At 38.9% G+C, this 22246-nt stretch overlaps 3 protein-coding genes across 3 annotated transcripts; all 3 read left to right on the top strand.

Annotated features, from left to right (window-relative positions):
- Positions 1-1983: 1983 nt before the first annotated feature.
- LOC103938704 (aluminum-activated malate transporter 9) lies at positions 1984-5781 on the top strand. Its single transcript, XM_009348734.3, has 6 exons — positions 1984-2402; positions 2885-3022; positions 3154-3423; positions 3542-3678; positions 3782-3928; positions 4605-5781. Exons 1-6 carry the CDS (start codon positions 2015-2017, stop codon positions 5331-5333), a joined length of 1809 nt encoding a protein of 602 aa, XP_009347009.2. The 5' UTR covers positions 1984-2014; the 3' UTR covers positions 5334-5781.
- Positions 5782-6146: 365 nt separating this feature from the next.
- On the top strand, positions 6147-10733 carry LOC103938694 (serine/threonine-protein phosphatase 2A 65 kDa regulatory subunit A beta isoform). The gene is made up of 13 exons (XM_009348725.3): positions 6147-6294; positions 6602-7018; positions 7334-7580; positions 7716-7828; positions 7967-8046; positions 8211-8352; positions 8488-8568; positions 8660-8764; positions 9237-9419; positions 9722-9814; positions 10009-10148; positions 10232-10298; positions 10419-10733. The coding sequence occupies exons 2-13, from the start codon at positions 6626-6628 to the stop codon at positions 10536-10538; spliced, it is 1764 nt and encodes a 587-aa protein (XP_009347000.2). The 5' UTR covers positions 6147-6294; positions 6602-6625; the 3' UTR covers positions 10539-10733.
- A 932-nt stretch (positions 10734-11665) lies between these two features.
- Positions 11666-17241, top strand: LOC103938683 (coatomer subunit alpha-1). Its single transcript, XM_009348716.3, has 5 exons — positions 11666-11823; positions 11945-12170; positions 12511-13005; positions 13253-16279; positions 16959-17241. The coding sequence occupies exons 2-4, from the start codon at positions 11963-11965 to the stop codon at positions 16198-16200; spliced, it is 3651 nt and encodes a 1216-aa protein (XP_009346991.2). The 5' UTR covers positions 11666-11823; positions 11945-11962; the 3' UTR covers positions 16201-16279; positions 16959-17241.
- The last annotated feature ends 5005 nt before the right edge of the window (positions 17242-22246 follow it).

The raw sequence follows: 22246 nt of genomic DNA, 5'->3' as shown, positions 1-22246 counted from the left end.
GCGGTGTTCTCCCATATCTTGACATACTAGAAAATGTGGCGTTTTTTTTTTTTTAATGAAAAGAAACAATAGTAGATTTTATTTCATCATAAATTGCATTACAAAGGTTGATCCATCTCTAAGCATAGAGCTACACATAATCCTCGACAAGTATATCAGTTAAGGTATTAGGTGGGGAACGGGTCCATTCACAGCTTTGCATCAGAGATAGGCCAACTTTTGCAAGGCGATGAGCAATAGGGTTAGCGTTTCAACGAATGTGGGTGATATTTGCTTCAGTGGTTGTGTTCAGTAGAGCTTTGCAATCCTCCACAACTTGTCCGATGGGTGACAAATTGAGGGTAGGATCCCTCAGCGCCTCTACAATATGAAGTGAGTTTGTTTCAATAAAAAGGAATTGATAACCCCTGTCCATCGCCCACAGCAAACTTGCCCTCAACGCCATAGCTTCCGATAGTAGCGGGGATGATATATTTTCAGAGCTTCCGATACAAGTAGCCACAAAAATACCATCACCATCTCTGATAATAGCACCAAAACCAGCAGCAAGGCTTGTTGAGTTCCATGACCCGTCAACATTCATCTTGAGCCGCCCCTGGGGTGGGACAATCGATCTGGGGGTGCTTCTCAATCTGCTATTTTGTTCCTCACTTGCGTTTGTGGTTCTGGTAAACTCCAACCACCATTGAATAGCACTAGTAGCGCATACCTCAGGAGAGTTCTTGTCCCAAAGATTGTTCCACCCCTCCCCCAGCCACCATTGAATAGCATTAGTAATACATACCACAGGAGACTCCAACTTCTCGTCCCAGAGCACCCCCCCCAAAAAAAAAAAAAAAAAAAAAAAAAAAAAAACCCAAATCACGGAGTGTCAGTGTTCCTCAAGAGCTGCGAGCCGCCGAGCTCATCCACGCACATTTCGCATAATGGCATTCCTTCATTAGGTGGATGGTAGATTCGCCAGATCTACCACACAATCTTTTACGTGGCTTTGTTCCGAATAAACATGCGCATGAATTTGAATTGACTGTTCAATGGCCTCTGTATCAAGTTTCAACATTTATCCAGAACCACTGTATATTTTGCTGCGACTAGTCAAACAGGTGACGACATCATTTCCTTTGCTGCTGGAGGAAGTACGAATCATTACGAAACGCGTTCGAATGATAAAACCTTATCCGGATAAATTTAACCGCGCTGCCAAACTCCGTCAAATCAATAAATTGAAACCCGCGGCAATTTCTTTGCACCTTCCGTACCTATATTATTGGACCTCTCTCGTTAATTTGGTTACATCCGGCCAAAATAAAAGTTTCGTTAAAATAAATAAATAAATATATATATTTTTTGTTTTTCAAATAATACAATTTAAAAAAATTATATAATTATTATTAATATTTAAAAAAATCTAATTATGCACTGCTTATCCTTTTATATGTCGTATCTGATCAATTGCAAATAAGGTCTCTCGAATGCTTTGGTTTGGAAAACTTCTTGATATAATTACAGATCTTCTTTTAGACGATAGTACAAACTTTGTAATTTTGTTGGTGCATGAAGCTCTTTTTCCTTTGACCTAGTTGAAATCTTCGATAAGTTTTTTTATTGAGAATCATTTAAATGCACCCATCTTTTTATATATATGTATAATTTTTGTTGTATCAATGAATATCGTACTTGTTCTAAAAAACTATTAAATAAAACGTAAATCGACATAACAAGACAATTTCGTACTAAAAGTACATACACACTGGAAAAAGCACTCCCAATTTCTAGAATATAACAAAAAAAGACAAATAACAACAAAATTTCTTTAGATCCAAACCGAAACATTTTCTGAAGCAATAAAAAGTAAGTAAATAAACAAATAAATAATAAAAAAATTAAAAAATCCCAAAATAGTATAACCACATGTCTCCAAGTTCAACAAACACAAGCTCATACTTTCTTATTTTGTAATCTACTTTTCTTTCCTCTACTGTGTTACAATTCCACTTACCCTCTTCCAACAAAAATGGCAGCAAAATTGGGTTCCTTCAAGTACACTTTCCAGGAGAAGAGAGAGCGGTTGCTCTCCGTCCAGAAGGGCTACTCCTACTCCGAGCTGGGTGGCTTCCCCAACATCGAGGAGCAAGAGCCGTCGTCGGGGTCTACCCGCTGCTGCACTTTCCGATCAGTCTCCGACCGAATTGTCGGCTGGTGCCGAACCGTGCAACATGTCTGGAAACGGGCGGTTCGGATGGGTCAGTCCGATCCGAGAAAGATCATCTTCGCCGCGAAGATGGGTCTGGCGCTGATGATCATCTCGCTGCTCATCTTCCTCAAAGAGCCGTTCAAGCAGCTCAGCCGCTACTCCGTCTGGGCAATTCTTACCGTTGTGGTGGTGTTCGAGTTCAGCATAGGTAAAATTGCTGTCTTGCCCATTCTCTTCGTTTTCGGGTTTATTTAGCAGTTTCGTCATCTGGGTCTTCGTCCTATTGGTTTTACGGCGGAACCTCAACTAGGGCTTCTATTGGATATTACTTTTGATTTTTTTGCAGAATTTGAGTTCTTTGTATGTAGATTTGTTTATTTAATGTGGAAAGAAACGAACTTTACTGTGGTGAATTTAATAAAGTGTAATGTAATCAGTGAAGGGAATTGGAAAAAGCATGGAGCTCATGATTATAATAATTAATTGAAGCTAAAGTTTTTTCCTTCTTTTTGGTTCACGGGAAGTTGTTATTTAGAAGAATGAATTTTTGTGACCAAAAATCTTTCTTTTGTATTAACAATGGTTCGAAAGGTAAATTCTTTTTGTTACTGTTGGACCTTCGACTCGATTTTGTTCTTAGCCGGGATTCAAGTGCATTTCTTTTACACTGCAATCTGCGCTCTTATGCAGGAGCGACTCTGAGCAAAGGATTTAACCGCGGGTTGGGGACATTTTCGGCTGGAGGCCTGGCTTTGGTTGTGGCAAACTTATGTGGGCTAGCTGGAGAGTGGGAAGAAGTCGTTATTTTCGCTAGCATCTTTATCGTAGGTCTGGATTTGCAACCAGTGTACATTTTTGGTTTTTGTAATGTCAGTGAAAAGTTCAACTATCTGCTAGACTTGCTAGTTGCTAAATTGTTGTTTGATTTTCATTTTCGTGGCATATTATGCGGTTGCTAGGATTTCTTGCAACTTATGCGAAGCTGTACCCGACAATGAAGCCTTATGAATATGGGTTTCGGGTGTTCTTGTTGACATTTTGTTTCATCATGGTATCTGGGTATCGGACAAGGGAATTTGTTCATACAGCTGTGTCTCGATTCTTTCTCATTGCACTGGGTGCTGGTGTTGGTTTGGGAGTAAATATATGCATTTTTCCCATCTGGGCTGGTGAGGATCTGCACAACTTGGTCGTAAAAAATTTCATGGGTGTTGCAAAATCACTGGAAGGTTCGTTTACTATATGCTTCGAATTTGTTGGACATTGTAAAATCTTTCTCTTTTATATGCCAAATCCCAGTTTTGTCATTACCAATTTCCTTTGCTGACCATCTTTATCATTTTTTAGGTGTTGTTAACAGTTACCTTAATTGCGTTGAATATGAGAGGGTCCCTTCCAAGATTCTTACCTATCAAGCTTCCGATGATCCACTCTATAGTGGCTACAGATCTGCTGTGGAATCTACAAGCCAAGAGGACACTCTGGTATTTTTCATTGCAATATGTTGATGATTGGCAATTCACGGCATTAGCATATTTTTTGGTTTTGGTTTTGGTTTTGTTTTAAACTCATTATTTTTATTTGTAGATGGGATTCGCTATCTGGGAACCACCACATGGTCGATACAGAATGCTTAGATATCCATGGAAGAACTATGGAAAAGTGGGTGGTGCACTAAGGCATTGTGCATTTATGGTCATGGCATTGCACGGATGTATACTTTCTGAAATACAGGTACTAACCATGTCCAACTACATCGTGAGGCTATTAGTAACAGAGATTTAGTGTTGTTTTTTTTTTATTATTATTATTTTTTCCTTTTCCCATTTATCTGTGCTTCTAAAGATGGTTTGATATAGCATGGCAATTTGCTCATTTGAAAAGCAGATCCTTCTAATTTATCGTTAATTGTGTTTGTTTGAGAACGTGTAATTTCTTTCCCACGTCTGTGACCACAATGGAATTTGTGCACTCAGGGTGTTCATAGATTTGTTTGTTACTTAAATTTATCCTCATGGTCTACCTTTGCCTGTTAATTTGAATTGTGCGTAGATTACCATAATTTAAGTTTTTCTTGCGTACAAATGAATTGTGAGGAAGCTCATTGAGTACCGGTAGTCATGGGATCCATGATCTTTTCATTATCATGAATGGGAAAGTTTTTCCTGCAACACATCTCCGGTGTTTTGGTATTGAAGAATTCTCGTTGAATGATCTATTTGTGTGGGGTATAAATACTGTATTTCTAATTTTCTACGTGGTATCTCATTTTGTATGTTCATCTTGTTTATGTGTGCACCTTTAACGTCTTCATGATTATGGTTTTTCTTGAACTATCTATTTCTTTGTGTTCATTTATTTGAAATGTTTTAACGTCTTTTTACTGAACCACTGGTATGTTTATATGTAGGCTCCTGCTGAGCGAAGACAAGTATTTCGTAGGGAACTTCAAAGGGTTGGTTATGAAGGTGCCAAAGTTTTACGTGAACTTGGAAACAAACTGAAAACAATGGAAAAAATAGGTCCCATAGATATACTCAATGAAGTGCATGAGGCTGCAGAAGACTTACAAAAGAAAGTTGACCAGAAGTCGTACCTGCTTGTTAATTCAGAAGGCTGGGAGATTGGAAGTCGACCAAAGGAGCTGGGAGAACCTCAGGACTTATTGAACGTGGATGATGAAGAAAATTATTTCCGGGAATACAAATCCCTTAGTGAAGCTGTACTTGATCTCAGTTCTTTTCCTGCGCCACAAAGTTGGGATGGCCAGGTGCCCGCACAGCCAAATGGCGCAGGCTCCGTACCAACTGAAGTCAACCACTCGAACCTGCCCGCAGGTCTTTCGTCAGGAAGTATGTTCATGAAACAGATATCGTGGCCTGCAGGACTTAAATTTAAGGTTGATGAACCGCCAGTAGCGGAGGAATCCAAAACCTATGAAAATGCTAGTCAGTTGTCATTAGCCACATTTACATCCCTGTTGATAGAGTTTGTCGCAAGGCTTCAAAATCTCGTAGACTCATTTGAAGAACTAAGTGAGAAAGCACATTTCAAGGAACCTGCCGAACCACCAGAAATCTTAGAGCCACCTCGCGGTCGCAGGGTTTGGACCCGATTGCTCAACTGTCTGAAATCCTGAAACCAGCACGCAGGCAGTACTATTCCACTTTAAGGAGATCTGCTGCTACTGCTAGTTCAGTTCCAAAATACAACGGCGGCACTGATTTCTTCTGCTGCTGTCAATGTCATCACTCACGGCTTTCTTATTTATCGATGGCATGTGAAGTGATCTCTATTTGGTTGATAAAGTAAGCATATAAGCCGCGCGGAGATGGTGATACCTCCGCCGGGGAGGGGTCGGATAATTTGCAGGCTAACGTTAAGATTACTCAGATCAATAGGGGATAATGAAACTGTTGTTTTCTGACAAACACTGCTTACTGATATTGGTGGTTTTAGTTTTTGCTCCACCAATTTGGAAGATAATATAATTCGGAGTCAACAACTTTTTACTAGGCTCTGTAACGCCCCTGTATCGCGAACTATATATATATATATATATATATATATATGAAATTATTTCAATATTTTTCCAGTGTTACTAATACATGGTTATTAGCTTATATTGCGTTTCAATTCCTAATCGAATTCAATACCTGTATTTCATATACGGCAGGTCTTGAGTTTGATTTCTGACGTTAGTGAATCATATAATGGTGGCAAGGGAGGCTGAAATGTCTCTGAAGTCTTCTCGACGGCTAAAAGAGTGGATTGCCGTGTTAAGCCACCATGTTTTCTGAAAAAAAAAGAAGAAATTAGACTTGACTTTCTAAAACTAATCGTAGAGACAAAAATGGGGGAAAACCGGATCCGGTGCTGCCCAAATTAGGACACGGAAAATGAAAATCGGGTCGGGCAGGATCCGGTCCTTTCCACCGTAAAATGTTTGGTAAAAAACAAAATGGAAACAATACTCTCTCTCCTCGCTCGCTCGCTCTCTCTCTCTCTCTCTCTCCTCTTCTGGTTTCTCACCCAAAAGATCTGTCCCATTTCCAACAGTGTATCCTTCTAGATCGAAGCTCTGCAAACAAAGCCCTCAGGTAATCCACTTCTCTCTCCTCTCTCTCTCTCTCTCTTCTCTCTCTCTCTCAATCTGCGTGTTTGCGCTTTATTCTATGGATCTTGTTGGAAATCGCTTGAGATATGTTTTTTTTTTTTTTGCTAAGCATTGTTTAATTGAATTAGGGTCCGTAGCTCTTTCTTCAAGTAGAGGAATTTATGGAATTCGTTTCAATTAGGGAGTAAAAGTTAGGGGAAAAGTCGAAAACAATCGAAAATTGTTACCTGTATTTGATGCAGAAGTGGATTTTTTCTTAAGTTTGTTGGGAATTTTTGTTTTGATTTCAGTTAGAGGCATAATTTGTAGAAAAGATGGCTATGGTTGATGAAACTTTGTACCCGATCGCCGTTTTAATCGATGAGCTGAAGAACGAAGACATTAAGCTCCGTTTGAACTCAATCCGGAGGATTTCCACGATTGCCCGTGCACTCGGAGAAGAGAGGACCAGGAAGGAGCTGATTCCTTTCCTCAGCGAGAACAACGATGACGATGATGAAGTGCTTCTGGCAATGGCGGAAGAGTTGGGGGTGTTTATCCCCTATGTGGGTGGTGTGGATCATGCCAACGTTCTGCTCCCGCCTTTGGAAACGCTCTGCACTGTTGAGGAGACATGTGTGAGGGACAAAGCGGTGGATTCGTTGTGTAAAATTGGCGGGCAGATGAGAGAAAAGGACTTGGTTGAATATTTCATTCCTTTAGTTAAGGTTAGATGATTTGGTCCTATTCCATTATTTAATTGTAGTTGTTTGCCTTCTCATTACGCTTTCACTCTGGACACATGATCCTGTGGTTTGACCTGGCGGATTGGGTTGTAGAGTGTATATAAAATGCCATGGTAGTAGGTTCACAATTCAAAAGTTTCGTTATCTCTTTTATTTTCTTCCCAGTTCATAAAATGTAATTATTCACAAAATCCACTAGAACTTATATTTTGTTCACGTTATCCCTATGAGAATCTTTACCTCAGTGCATTGGAATGACTTATCTGTATTTCTCTCCATGCATCACTTTGAATACAGAGACTTGCTGCCGGAGAGTGGTTTACAGCCCGAGTTTCATCCTGTGGTTTGTTTCATATTGCTTATCCTAGTGCCCCAGAAACTTTAAAAACGGAACTACGGACGACATACAGTCAACTGTGCCAAGATGACATGCCCATGGTTAGGAGATCTGCTGCAACTAACCTGGGAAAATTTGCCGGGACTGTAGAAGCTGTGCACCTCAAAGCTGACATAATGTCTATATTTGAGGATTTGACGCAGGATGGTATGTGTCTCTTCTCACTCTTGCATAAAATTCTATTATCATACACCAATATTCTATCTTTTTCTTAAAGACGGTTTTATTAATCTTAGCATTGGTATTTAGTATGAACTTTTTCCTGATGAATCTTGTTTTCAGATCAGGATTCTGTTCGGTTATTGGCTGTTGAGGGTTGTGCAGCTCTTGGGAAGTTGTTGGAACCTCAAGAATGTGTGGCCCATATTCTTCCTGTCATTGTTAACTTTTCACAGGTATATCATATTTCTTAGTGTTATTATTGCATGCGGTAATGAGCAATCTTTACACTTTGTTTATTCTGAATTATATAAATTGCAATATTAGATGTACTCTCGCCAATATTCATGATGCAAACTTGTTCTTTGGACCAGGATAAGTCTTGGCGTGTTCGGTACATGGTTGCGAATCAATTATACGAGCTGTGTGAAGCTGTTGGTCCAGAAGCTACAAGGTAGTCAGTTTATTTTGTGGCTTGGCTTTTATTGTGAATACTGTATTACTTGGATTAGGATGTTGTAATTATGTAAATGTGAATCAATTGCCCGATCTCTCTCTCTACCTACTTTGTTGAGTTCTAAATTAATTGATGAGTGTGGTGATGTTGGTATATATTAGGTCGGACCTGGTGCCTGCATATGTTCGGCTTCTTCGGGATAATGAGGCTGAAGTACGAATAGCTGCTGCAGGAAAAGTAACTAAGTTTTGCCGAATTTTGAATCCAGAACTTGCCATTCAGCAGATCCTTCCTTTTGTAAAGGTTACACATCTCACCTAATGTGTGGATTATATTTTCCCTAAGCAGTTTGTTGTTGAAGTTTTTAGGCAATTCTAAATACCATTTAGCTTTTGCTTGTATGAAAATGATATGACTTATTATGTTTGCCTGCCGTAGGACTTGTCAACAGATTCTTCCCAGCACGTTCGTTCTGCATTGGCATCAGTAATAATGGGAATGGCACCAGTTTTAGGAAAGGCAAGAAAATTTTGGGGCGTATTGAATTCAAATTCTTACTTTGAAGATAATTTTTCTCCCTCTCATTATTACTTTCTTTTGGTGGCTGCAGGATGCAACCATAGAGCAGCTGCTGCCTATTTTTCTCTCTCTTCTAAAAGACGAGTTCCCTGATGTGCGATTGAATATTATCAGCAAGCTTGATCAAGTCAACCAGGTTTGTCACAAGTTTTTCTATCTGTATGCTTTACATATTCTTTTTTCTGTGTGTATCGAACTGGTGGTGTTAAACATAAGATTTTGTATATTGTACATACTAGTATGTGATCGTTGGACTGTGTGGTAGTCAATTTTGTTTTGGATTCTCTAGGAAGGTAGACCTGTTTAGTAGTGTACTGCTTTTATATGAAACATAGCTAGCATTTGTGCTAAAGCAATGTTGATGAATCAGAAAAAGCTTTTGCAGTATGGTGCTAAATTTTTACTTTTACAGACAGTAATGATGATCTGATAAGGAAATTTTAGCATTTGCAAAGGAACATAGTATAAACATGAGCAACTCAATTGTTGGAGTTTTCAGAGAGATGCAAGAAAGGCTTTAAATTCTGAAATCATAGTCATTAAGTGTATTAGTTAAAGTTTTCATATTGAATTTGAAAAAGTTGTGGATATATCACTTGTTGATGCAGGTAATTGGGATTGATCTGCTGTCCCAGTCTTTGTTGCCGGCAATTGTTGAACTTGCAGAGGATAGACATTGGAGGGTTCGGCTTGCGATAATAGAATATATTCCTTTATTGGCAAGTCAGTTGGGCGTCGGGTTTTTTGATGATAAGCTTGGGTCTCTTTGCATGCAGTGGTTAAATGATAAGGTTAGTGCGGCTTCTGTTTTGAGTAATGATGTTTCTATATCTCGCGTTTATCTCGACTCAAAAAATCAAAAAGAACAAGAAAAGGAGTGGTGTTGATGCCTGTATTGTTTCTTTTTCATCATCATAAACAATGAATTTGCTGCCTATAATGGTTTCCTGGTTATGAAGTAAAAACATAGGATTCTTCTTTCTGGGTGGTTGACAGCTGGTGCCGTTTCAAATTATATAAACTGTAATCGGTGATGCAGTCTTGCCTTGTTTTAGATCTGTTTTACTGACAAAACTTCTGATGATGATGGTAGGTTTACTCAATACGCGATGCAGCTGCTAATAATCTGAAGCGCCTTGCAGAAGAATTTGGCCCTGATTGGGCAATGCAGCATATAGTCCCACAGGTTCTCTTTCTTTCTTTTCCTTATTCTGAAAAGATTAGATATGGTTATGTCTAATAAGCTGTAGTGACATATTACTAAACATGGTTATCGGACCCAGCCTTGTTAAGGGACTGGATTGTTGAATAGTGTTCTTTTGAATTCGAAAATCTCTTGACATGGTAACTAAACAGTTGAAATTGGAAATCTCTTGACAGGTTTTGGAAATGATTAGCAACCCCCACTATTTGTATCGGATGACGATTCTACATGCAATTTCCCTACTTGCCCCTGTTTTGGGATCAGAAATCACTTGTTCCAAGCTTCTACCGGTGGTAGTCACTGCATCAAAAGATAGGTATAGATTAGAAGCTATTAAGTTAAATTACGCTTCTTGTTTGATTTAATTTGCGCCGTTGGGCTGAGAGTTGCTTCTTGTAGGGTACCAAACATCAAGTTCAATGTGGCTAAGGTGTTGCAGTCAATTATTCCGATAGTTGATCAGTCGGTAAGTAATAAAAATCTCTTCATTTGATACTCCGAACGCACACGAGCATAAGATTCAAAACACAATATGCAGATCGAGTGAAAGTACTGAAGGGACTTATGCATAATACGCTTTGCGCAGGTGGTGGAGAAAACTATTCGTCCTTGTTTGGTTGAGCTTAGCGAGGATCCCGACGTTGATGTAAGGTCCTTTGCTAGCCAAGCCCTTCAGTCAAGTGAACAGGTCATGATGACTAGCTAGCGAGGTAGTCCTTAGTTTGCACCTTGTTTACTTTTTTTGTGGACCACGAAAATCAGATGTATCTTTTACCCTCTTGTGACTCGGAGGTGGTTTTCGTACGCTCGAACGATTTGCCATGATTTTGATTCTTTAGTACATTTGTTCACATCAGTGTTAGTAATGTTGTATCCAAATGTGGCGTTGGATTTTAGTTTCTTCACCTTTGTAATGGGTTGCGAAGAATGATTTTCCTTTTCCTTAAGAGTCTCACGGTATTAGCAAAACCATTCAAGTAATGGTCCTTCAACAAAAAATTTGTGACCAGTAGTCTTTTAATTCATCAAAATGTTCAGGTATGGTTATTTTCGTTAATTTCGTCAAAACTTACGTTCAAATGAGGCACATGCCACATACTTGAGGTTGAATGGAGAGGTAAATATGAAAAATTAAAATGAGAAAATTGTAGCAAAACTTTTTCAATTTTAACGCAATTGGAATACTGGTTTGTATTAATGGTCCTTTTATTATGACTTATTTTGATGAAAGTTTTGAAGAGATGACGAAAATGACTAGTGGTAAGGCACGGTTATCCATCCCTCCTGGGGGTTGGGAAGATTCACATAAGCATTTCAGCCTCTCTTTGGCCACATGTCTGGCTTCTAGACCAGCAGCGGGATTCAAACCTGAGACCTCCAGTTTTGAGTTTGAGGGAAATCTATCAGTCCGTCCTTTACCATTAGGCTATCAGCTAGTGGGTACTGGGTGTGGTAAATTGGTTAGAGATGTGCTATCTATACATCATTTTTTACTTTTCACACATTCCTTGTTAATTTCTTTCTGTTAATCTTTTTCAATTTATCTGTTCTGACATCCGAAAACCAAAAAGATGTGGGAGATGTAAAAAAAATGTGTAGATATCACACTCCAATTGGTTATTGTATATTTTGCGAAAAAATTGTCGTAACTCGAAGTCAATTGCTCTCTCGGGTGACGCACTTCTACTTAATCACGTCCATCGGATTCCAATCCAACGGCCACCGTCATCTCGCCCAATACTCAGGTGACGCAATTCCACTCGATCACGTCCATCCAATACCAATCTGACGGCCACAATCACCCAGAACAACGCCATAAAATTAATTAGTAAATAAAATCCGTCTTCTCTATCTAAATTTAACTCACCATTTGTCTCTCTCTCATCTTTCTCTCTCCATAGATACAAAACATGCACACATCGGCCTCTGGAGGTAAGTTTTGGATGCATTGGTGAGAAATTCGGATCTCTCACTCACTGATCGGATCTAAGGTACGATGCTCATCACAATTAGGGTTTCGATTCAGATCTTTCCCAATTTTGTTCCCCCTAGGTTTTGCGTTTTGATGAATTTGTGGTCTGTTTGGTTTTTATGCGATTCGATTGGGTGCAGTGACCGCGGTGGTGAAAGATGTTGACCAAGTTTGAAACGAAGAGTAACAGAGTGAAGGGACTGAGCTTCCACCCTAAGAGGCCGTGGATCCTCGCGAGTCTTCACAGTGGTGTGATCCAGCTATGGGACTACCGTATGGGGACGCTCATTGATCGATTCGACGAGCACGATGGGCCTGTTCGCGGCGTCCACTTTCACAAATCTCAGCCCCTCTTTGTGTCTGGAGGTACCGAATTCATATCTGAATTATTATTTTTCTTTTAATTTTGTTTGGATTTTGATGTATGCATTTGTTTTTTCGCAGTTAGATTTGGTAATTTTTGTATCTGGTTTGATTAGATCTAGGTTGGAGGCAACTGTGAATACGAAATTAAAATCGTAATTTGAATTTGTTTTGAATAAAATTGAAATTGACACAAACTTAGCCTGAGTGCTTATATCCGAAAGTTTCCAAGGCTTATATTCGAGTGCGTTGAGATAGCTCTCTTTGCTCTATTGATTTGTACGAATGTTACTTTTTTGTGTTACGCGTCATGTGTTAATCTAGCTGTGTTGCATTTTTACAGGGGATGATTATAAGATTAAAGTTTGGAACTATAAGATGCATAGGTGTCTTTTTACTCTCCTCGGGCACCTTGATTATATCCGTACCGTGCAGTTTCACCATGAGTACCCATGGATTGTGAGTGCCAGTGATGACCAGACTATTCGTATATGGAATTGGCAGTCACGTACGTGTATTTCAGTGTTGACAGGGCACAATCATTATGTCATGTGTGCCTCATTCCATCCTAAAGAAGACCTTGTTGTATCTGCCTCTCTTGATCAGACTGTCCGAGTTTGGGATATTGGTTCCCTGAAAAAGAAGACCGTATCACCGGCAGATGACATTCTGCGACTCAGTCAGATGAACACAGATCTTTTTGGCGGTGTTGATGCTGTTGTTAAGTATGTCTTGGAAGGGCATGATCGTGGTGTCAATTGGGCTTCATTCCACCCCAACCTGCCTCTGATTGTCTCAGGAGCAGATGATCGCCAAGTTAAATTATGGCGAATGAATGGTATCATGATAATTATTTTCCTTTTCATAATCATGGGGCATTTAACAAATAATTTTATTAAATGTTAGTCTCATAGGAGTCCATGGAACAATTTCTTTTGAATATAAATTTTGTTCATCTGTATTGCAGAGGCAAAGCTTTGGTTATGTAGGCAGAAAAGATTATAGTGCTTCTGAATAATCATTTCAATTGTGTAGGGGATACAGTGGTTTGAGTTACTGATTCAATTTGTTCATTTTGTATACAGATACAAAGGCTTGGGAAGTGGATACATTGAGAGGGCACATGAATAATGTTTCATGTGTCATGTTTCATGCCAAACAGGACATAATTGTATCTAACTCGGAGGACAAAAGTATACGTGTCTGGGATGTAACGAAGCGGACTGGAATTCAAACTTTCCGAAGAGAGCATGACCGTTTTTGGATTCTTTCATCTCACCCTGAAATGAATCTGTTGGCAGCTGGTCATGACAGTGGCATGATTGTATTTAAGCTAGAGAGGGAACGACCAGCCTTTGCAGTGAGTGGTAGTTCTCTGTTCTACGTTAAAGATCGCTTTTTGCGGTACTATGAGTTTTCAACCCAAAGAGACACACAAGTTATTCCAATTCGACGCCCTGGTTCCACCACTTTAAATCAAAGTCCAAGGACTCTTTCTTACAGTCCTACGGAAAATGCAGTTCTTATTTCTTCAGACTTGGATGGGGGATCATACGAATTGTATTTGATACCCAAAGACAGCATTAGTAGGGGTGATAGTCTGCAAGATGCAAAGAGAGGTATTGGAGGTTCAGCTGTGTTTATTGCACGGAATAGGTTCGCTGTGCTTGACAAATTGAACAACCAAGTCTTGATTAAGAATATGGCGAATGAGGCTGGTAAAAAGATCCCCCTTCCTTTTGCTGCTGATGCAATATTCTATGCTGGATCAAATAATTTGCTGTGTAGAGTAGAAGACAAAGTGGTTATATTTGATCTCCAGCAAAAAATTATTGTTGTTGAACTTCAAACCCCCTTCATCAAGTATGTTGTTTGGTCCAATGACATGGAAAGCGTTGCCTTGCTCGGCAAACATGCCATTATCATTGCCAACAAGAAGCTTGTGCATCAGTGCACTCTTCATGAGACAATCCGTGTGAAGAGTGGTGGCTGGGATGACAATGGCGTTTTCATTTATACGACTCTAAATCACATAAAATATTGCCTCCCTAATGGAGACAGTGGAATAATCAGAACTCTAGATGTTCCTATTTACATTACGAAGGTTTCTGGAAATACTATCTTCTGCTTGGATAGGGATGGAAAAAACAGGGCCATAGTTATTGATGCTACGGAATATATTTTCAAGCTATCTCTATTGAAGAAGAGATATGACCATGTAATGAGCATGATAAGGAACTCACAGCTATGTGGGCAGGCAATGATTGCTTATCTGCAACAGAAGGGGTTTCCTGAAGTTGCCCTCCATTTTGTGAAAGATGAAAGAACCAGATTTAACCTGGCTCTGGAGAGTGGGAATATTCAAATTGCAGTTGCATCCGCTACAGCCATTGATGAAAAAGACTACTGGTATAGGTTGGGGGTGGAGGCTCTTCGCCAAGGCAATGCGGGTATTGTGGAGTATGCCTACCAGAAGACTAAAAATTTTGAGAGGCTATCTTTCCTTTATCTCATTACCGGTAATATGGAAAAACTGTCCAAGATGCTGAAAATTGCTGAGGTCAAGAATGATGTCATGGGTCAGTTCCACAATGCACTGTATCTAGGCAATGTCAAGGAGCGTATTAAGATCTTGGAGAATGTTGGCCACTTGCCCCTTGCTTACATCACTGCTTCAGTTCATGGCCTACATGATGTTGCTGAAAGGCTATCAGCAGAGTTGGGAGAAAATGTTCCGACTTTGCCGCAGGGGGAAGTGCCCACTCTTTTAATGCCCCCTACCCCAATTGTGTGTGGTGGCGATTGGCCTCTTCTTAGAGTCACGAGAGGTATTTTTGAAGGTGGATTGGATAATGTTGGCAGGGGAGCTGCGGATGAAGAGGATGAGGCTGTTGATGGTGACTGGGGTGAGGAGCTGGACATGGTTGAGATTGATGGCTTGCAAAATGGAGATGTCACTGCAGGATTAGAAGATGAGGCAATGGGTGAAGGACATGAGGAAGAGGAAGGATGGGACCTTGAAGATTTGGAGCTTCCCCCTGAAGCTGACACACCAAGGGCTTCTGTAAATGCTAGTTCATTTGTTGCCCCAACTACTGGCATGCCTGTAAGCCAGATATGGACCCAGAGGTCATCTCTTGCTGCTGAACATGCAGCAGCTGGCAATTTTGACACTGCTATGCGTTTACTGAAAAGGCAACTTGGATTCAAAAACTTTGCTCTTTTAAAACCAATGTTTCTTGATCTTCACACTGGCAGCCACAGCTATCTACCTGCGTTTTCATCTGCACCGGTGATATCTCTAGCGGTTGAGCGGGGGTGGAATGTATCTGCTACCCCAAATGTGAGAGGTCCACCAGCACTCGTGTTCAATTTTTCCCAGTTGGAAGAGAAACTGAAAGCTGGTTACAAGGCTACCACAAATGGGAAGCTCGCTGACGCTCTGAAGATCTTTCTGAGCATTCTTCACACAATTCCTCTGATTGTTGTTGATTCTAGGAGGGAAGTCGATGAAGTCAAGGAGTTAATTATAATAGTCAAGGAGTATGTTCTGGGATTACAAATCGAGCTGAAGAGAAGGGAAATGAAAGATGATCCAAAACGGGAGCAGGAGCTTGCAGCTTATTTCACGCACTGCAATCTTCAAACACCTCACTTACGGCTTGCCTTGAATAGTGCACTTACTGTTTGCTATAAGGCCGGGAACATTGCCACTGCAGCTAACTTTGCCAGGCGGCTGTTGGAAACCAACCCCACCAATGAGAGTCTTGCAAAGAAAGCCCGGCAAGTGCTGCAGGCTGCAGAAAGGAATATGACTGATAAATCTCAACTGAACTATGATTTCAGAAACCCATTTGTGATTTGTGGGGCAACATATGTACCAATTTACCGAGGACAGAGGGATGTCTCTTGCCCATATTGTAGCTCACGGTTTGTGGCAACTCAAGAAGGGCAGCTCTGTACTGTTTGTGACCTTGCAGTGGTTGGGGCAGATGCTTCTGGGTTGCTTTGTTCTCCTTCTCAGGTTCGATAATCAAGCTTACTACTAAGGGTTCATCTTTTTGGAAGCGGAAGTGGTCATATCAGTTGATCAGTATCTGCTAGTTAATTGGGTAAGTAATACAAACAGTTCAACTTTCCAGTTGATTGTTTGTGATGTCTCCTTTTCTCCTTTATTGTCTTTGATCCATTGATGAAAGTCGATGGTGTTAAAACTGTTTGTGAAATTACACTGCCCCTGTATCTGTGTGATATCAGTTTCATGTCTCCTTTCTCCTTTCTTGTCTCGTTTAGGTTGGCTGCTTTCTTTAATCAGAGGGTCATGGAGTAATTTATGCGTGTTATTTTCTGCCTATCACACTCGGTTGTTTGTAACCAATAACTTGAACATTTAATTGTTGAGGTCATATGCTGGTTTGTAGGTGGTGTCATATCCTGTTGTGTTGTAAGAAGTACTGTGATGTTTTAGTTCTGTTCTCTTCCGTCTTGCAGTTTCTTGTGCATCTTTCGGATATTAATTTTAAGGTAGATGTAGTGGAGTGTAGTCCGTTTCTGCACAACCGGGGTTTTTTGTGTTACTATTGTATTTTATGCAGTCGGCCTACTTATGTTGCACTAGGTGTTCTATGTGGGGTGTATGCAATTGCTCTATTGACATTGCTTTCTTGCAAAGCCAATTTATTTCGACATTAATTTTCACTCTCGGTCATTCCACAATATTAAACGAGACTGCTCGTTCCTCTAAGTTTAGAACGTAAACTTTATTATGCGCATTCTTTTTTCTTTTTGCAGACGATGGCGAGCTAGGAAGGGGAGGATGCCCTGTTTTTGGCAACGTTGGTGCTATTTTGTTTTTCCGACCGAGGCAAAAGCATCGGTGTATTTACTCCTAGAGAACTTTAGAATTTTAGAACTTTGAGCAATTTTTTTTATTTTCCTTAATATTGAAATGGTTGTGTAGTATCGAAGCGCTCACGGTTTTTAATGGTATAGTTACTTTTAGTTGCCCAGAATTACAGTTACAGTTTGTTGTTATGATATAAATTATAATCGTATTTGAAAGATTATTGTTTTAGCACAAGCCATCTTTGATTAACTTCTTTTGTTTGCCACTTTGACGGGGATGGGTCGTACGGTTGGGTTGCGAGCACCGCTCTCGAGTCGTCGTGGCAGGCGTCGGATCTGGCGATATCAAATTGTCGTGGCCGCCAATCTCGAAGTGTGTGTGGGTTGTCTGCGTCATCAGGGCGTCGTGAGGGGTGGTATTGTCAGGTCCCTCGTGAGCAGCATCGTGGGTGGGAAGGCGCGTCCCTCGGTGGGTGGGAAGGGTCGCGCCTTCCCCTGTTCTGTTTCACCAATACAGTTTTCAGTTCAGTCCAATTCTATTGAGGCGGTCACAAAACCCAAACTTAAGGTCCACTTAACTATCATTAAACCTTTCAAGAGTAAAACTCTTCCAAATTATCTGACCACACACTTGGATGCATGTGGAATCAGCAATGGTGCAACGGGATGAAACCTAACGCTCTCTTTGACAAGCTTGTTCAAGTAGTACAAATTCGGCAAATCGCTCTCCTCCACCGTTGGATCCATTCTGATTACGGTTTGGAGCTCTCGTTGGAGAAACTTCAGAACCCTAGGATGCCTCAAGAGTTCGGCTAGAGTCCAAAAAATCGCAGTCCCTGGCATGTCTAGGGCACCCCAAAACATGTCAAGTAAGATGGCTTTCGCGTTAGTTCGGTCGATGACTTCACATCCCATTTTGATATATTACCAAATGGAGTCAAATCTTTCATTTTTAAATTGTATATTACCAAATGGAGTCAAATCTTTCATGTTTAAAATGATTTTGATATATTATCAAATGGAGTCAAATCTATGTTTAAAATGAGTTCTTTACCCTATACTAGCATCCTCTTCCTCCTAACTCCTAATCCACTTCAAATCTTGCGTGTTTAAAATGATTTTGATATATTATCAAATAGAGTCAAATCTATGTTTAAAATGAGTTCTTTATCCTGTACTAGCATCCTCTTCCTCCTAACTCCTAATCCACTTCAGTTCTCTCACACTTTCTTCTTTGTTTGTCTCTCTTTATAAAGAAGTTAACAAATGACATTGACATAACTTAATCGTAACCGTTCAAATAGAAGAGGAGGAAAGAGGAGAACGATTATAAGAGGAGAGAATTCTACTCCCTTTACCCTACTACACGCAAAACAAAATTTAACCAAATGATCGCAAAAAATAAAAAATAAAAAATCAAATTTACATGAATTGTTTTATATAAACAATAATATTTCGACTTGTACTCATGCAGCTACGCCCATCTGCAATTTTAATCAAATTGAGAGAGAGATTTTGAAGAAGCATAAAGACTTAATGCACAAGAGTTGATTGAATATGGATGGATAGGGATTCAATGAGGATAGTGTGAGGTAGCAAAGCGTGCCACCTGTTGAAAGTAACACTGCATGTCTTGTTCTAGATGTACATACATGCTGTGTGTTTTCAACTTTTCACGTGATTAACATTTGGGGGGGGGGGGGGGGGGGGGGGGGGACCAAAAAAGTAGCCAAACTGCATGCGGTTAATTTCTGGTGTTTGGGCGGATGAGATATTACCAGAGGGAATGTCTTCACCTAACCTGAGGGACGATGGCTATTATTCAAGATAACGTACAGAACGTTGTCTGTGTGGCGACTGTATGGAGTTTACCATAGACCTGTGTAAACAGATCGGCTTAGTCTTTTAAAATGAATTGTTGTTGGTTTAGAAAAAACCGATTAATAAAAGCATGAGCAATAATTTTCATGAAAAATGCAACTCGTAAGGCCAGTAATAAGGAAAATGTAATGCCATTTGGAAGTGGCCTTACTATCGTTTCCAAACTTCTTTACTTTGTCTAGCAAGAATTTTAAGAAGCTTGTGGTGTGGAAATATTTTTTTTGAAAATAGTGGTTTCGTAAATTTTCGTAGAATTTTGCCAAAGCTAATTAAAGCATGTGCCTAACAGTTTATATGAAACTTGGGCAAATATCTTAATTGCACTTGCGTAACATTGATATATTCGAGTGCAAATATGAAATTTGACTACAATATTTAATCAAGCAAGAAATTACAATCAAATTCAATCAGGGATACACAAGATAATTCCAAGATATATATTATCTATTCAATAATATCTTTAGGATAATTCTTTCCTACTCCATCCAGCGAATGACACACCTTGGCTAACTGGATGATGATACATAGTGCAAGATCTCTCTCCTCCATAGTGACCCTAGCTCCTATAAATGCCTCATTCTCCACCAAATTTTAGTAAGTTTTTGCTATGCAATTAAGCCCTAAAACTCTCTATTTTCAGATAAACTGACTTAGGCATTGAATATCCATTGGCCAAACACCCCCAACCTCACTCTTTGGGTGCGTGGCTTTGTCTTTGATCAAAGGTGTTTATTTGTTTTGTAGGTAAGAAATTCGTCTAGGCCGAAGACGACGGATTTTATTTGCTACCACAATATTCTCCTTTACCACCCTTCACTTGTAAGTAAGAGGTCTTAGGTTCGAATTTCATGAATGACAAGTTTGATACCGATTTATTGTCTCACCCTTTGGTGTAAACATATCATTGTATTTTAAGAAGAAAAAAAATAGTGAGATGGTTGCTACATGAGAGAGTTCCAGAGAAAAAATATATTTTAAGAGAGTTAAATTTAAGAATTCGTTTGATGACTATTTGATTTTTAGTTTTTGCATTTGTGCTTGAGCTGTGGAGAAAATATAAAGGAAAAAAAGAAAGAAGAATGGTGGGAAGAAGGAAAGAAAGAAATAATGAGCGAATGAATGAAATCTAGGTGCAAAACCCAAAAGACAAAAAAAACTAGGGAAACACAGATAAAGTGATAAACTTAGGGTGCAATTATTGAAATATTAATCTAAACCATCTCCAATTGTATTAGCTTTTTGTAAGATAATTTTAGACATCAATTAAGAGAATGAAAAAATGCGCCAGCATCCAACCTATTTAATTCACTCAATGAACAGTGATAGATCCCAATAAATAGTAAAAAACCAAATACATCCCCAATCCTAAAAAAAATAGCCTAGTCAATTTTATTAAAATATTATTATTTTTTATTATAAAATTATTTTTAAAAAATATTATTTTTAATTTTTGACTTTATAAAAAATATTATTAATTTACAACATTTTATTTTTATTTTTTTAAAGTTTTTTGGGCGGAAAAATCTGGACCGTTGATCTGAAAATCGAACAGTCCTCATTGTGACACGTCAGTAGCCATTAATTTTAAATTTTAAAAAAATTTTACCGTTGGAAATCCAACGGTCCAGAAAACTAGCCATTGGAAATCCAACGGACACAGAGGAGCCACGTCCCCACGCCGGAAACCCATATTGTGCCTACATAGTGGACCTCGCCTTTGCGACGCTGTCAGACGTGCTTGTGTTTTGCATGTGCCTGGTGCAAAAAAAATCTAAAACGGTATGTGACGCCACTCTGGCGTCGGCATGACATCACATAGCCCGGACCTTGGCTTAGCACATTTTGGGTCGCCCTATAAGACATCTTGGGCTGTGAGCCAACTTATTAGGCTAGGCTGGAGCAAATTGGCTAGATGCCGGGCCATTTTGGCTGCTGGGTATCGAGCTATCCACTCCCGATGGACTTGCTATGAGGATCAGTGTGAGGTAGCAAGGCGTGCCACCTGTTGAAAGTAACACTGCATGTCTCATGTTCTCGTAGTACAGTAGCCAAAAGTAGCCAAACTGCATGCATGCAGGTTAATTTCTGGTGTTTTGGCGGATGAAATATTACAAGAGGGATTGTCTCCACCAAACCTAAGGGACGATGGCTATTATCTATATAAATCTATTCTATATATATAAAGGAAACAACCAAAAATAATGAAACATTCAAAATACAATAAATTGTCTTTAAATTTTTTTAAAATTACGGTTGAATTAAAAGGAGTTAAAATGATTCAACAATTTTTATTAATTTTGAATGAATTTAAAATTTTATACCTTAGAAAAAAAATAACAAAACCCCACGTTAGTGGGTGGTTTATGCTTAACTTCTAATTTATTTTCAAAAATATTATTAATAAAAAATATATAACTAGAAAAAACTTGAATTTCTTAATTTATTTTGTAAAAAATCATAATAAAACTTTAATTTAACGTACAAAGGCCAATTGTCACATGCGTACGCGTGTGACAAGAGGCTAGTTCAAGATAACGTACGAAACATTGTATGTGTACTGACTATATGGAGTTTACACATACACTTGTGTAAACAGATCGGCTTAGTTCTAAAATGAATTGTTGTTTCTTAATTTAGAAAAACCGATTAAAAATTGGAGCAACAATTTTTGTGAAAAATGCGATTTGCAAAGCCAGTAAGGAAACCTTAATTAGTATCGTTTCCAAACTTCTTTACATTGTTTAGCAAGAATTTCAACAAGCTTGTGGTGTGGAAAAAAAAAATTCTGCGAAAAAAGTGGTCTTGTAAAATTTTCATAGAATTTTGCCAAAACTAATTAAAGCATGTGCGTAACATTTTCGGTGAAACTTGGGTAAAATCTTATATTGCACCTACGTTACATTGATATACTTGAGTGCAAATATGAGATATGATTACAATACTTACATGTATTTTGTCAACATAAATGATTTTGTGTTTATGTATATACAATTTTTTTCAATAAGAAACCCAATATTGCAATTTATTTCATATAAAAAGAGAAGAATATATAAAATGTAGGTAACATTGTTTCTAATGAGTTATCTTACGTAGTTATTAAAGTACCAGGTTTTTCTTAAAATGCAACTTTTGGCATATAATACAAAATAAAAAAGATTTCGTTCTTGTTAAATCATTTAAACAATTGGAGAAAATACATGTTGTCCACTTTCTTATTTATTTAGTGATGATTGATTTATTTTCTCCATACAAATGTTATATTTAGAATTAATTTTTTCAGATAACTATATAGAGATCATGACAAAGAGTTAAGGTCAGAATTTGCCTAGAGATGATAGGCACTCATCATGGAG

The sequence above is a fragment of a genome, unplaced genomic scaffold (genome assembly GCF_019419815.1).
Source record: "Pyrus x bretschneideri cultivar Hongxiangsu unplaced genomic scaffold, Pyrus_bretschneideri_v1 Contig3, whole genome shotgun sequence".
In the NCBI taxonomy this organism is placed as follows: domain Eukaryota; kingdom Viridiplantae; phylum Streptophyta; class Magnoliopsida; order Rosales; family Rosaceae; genus Pyrus; species Pyrus x bretschneideri.
Note: the sequence above shows the minus strand (reverse complement) of the source record. Positions and strands in the feature narration are given on the sequence as shown.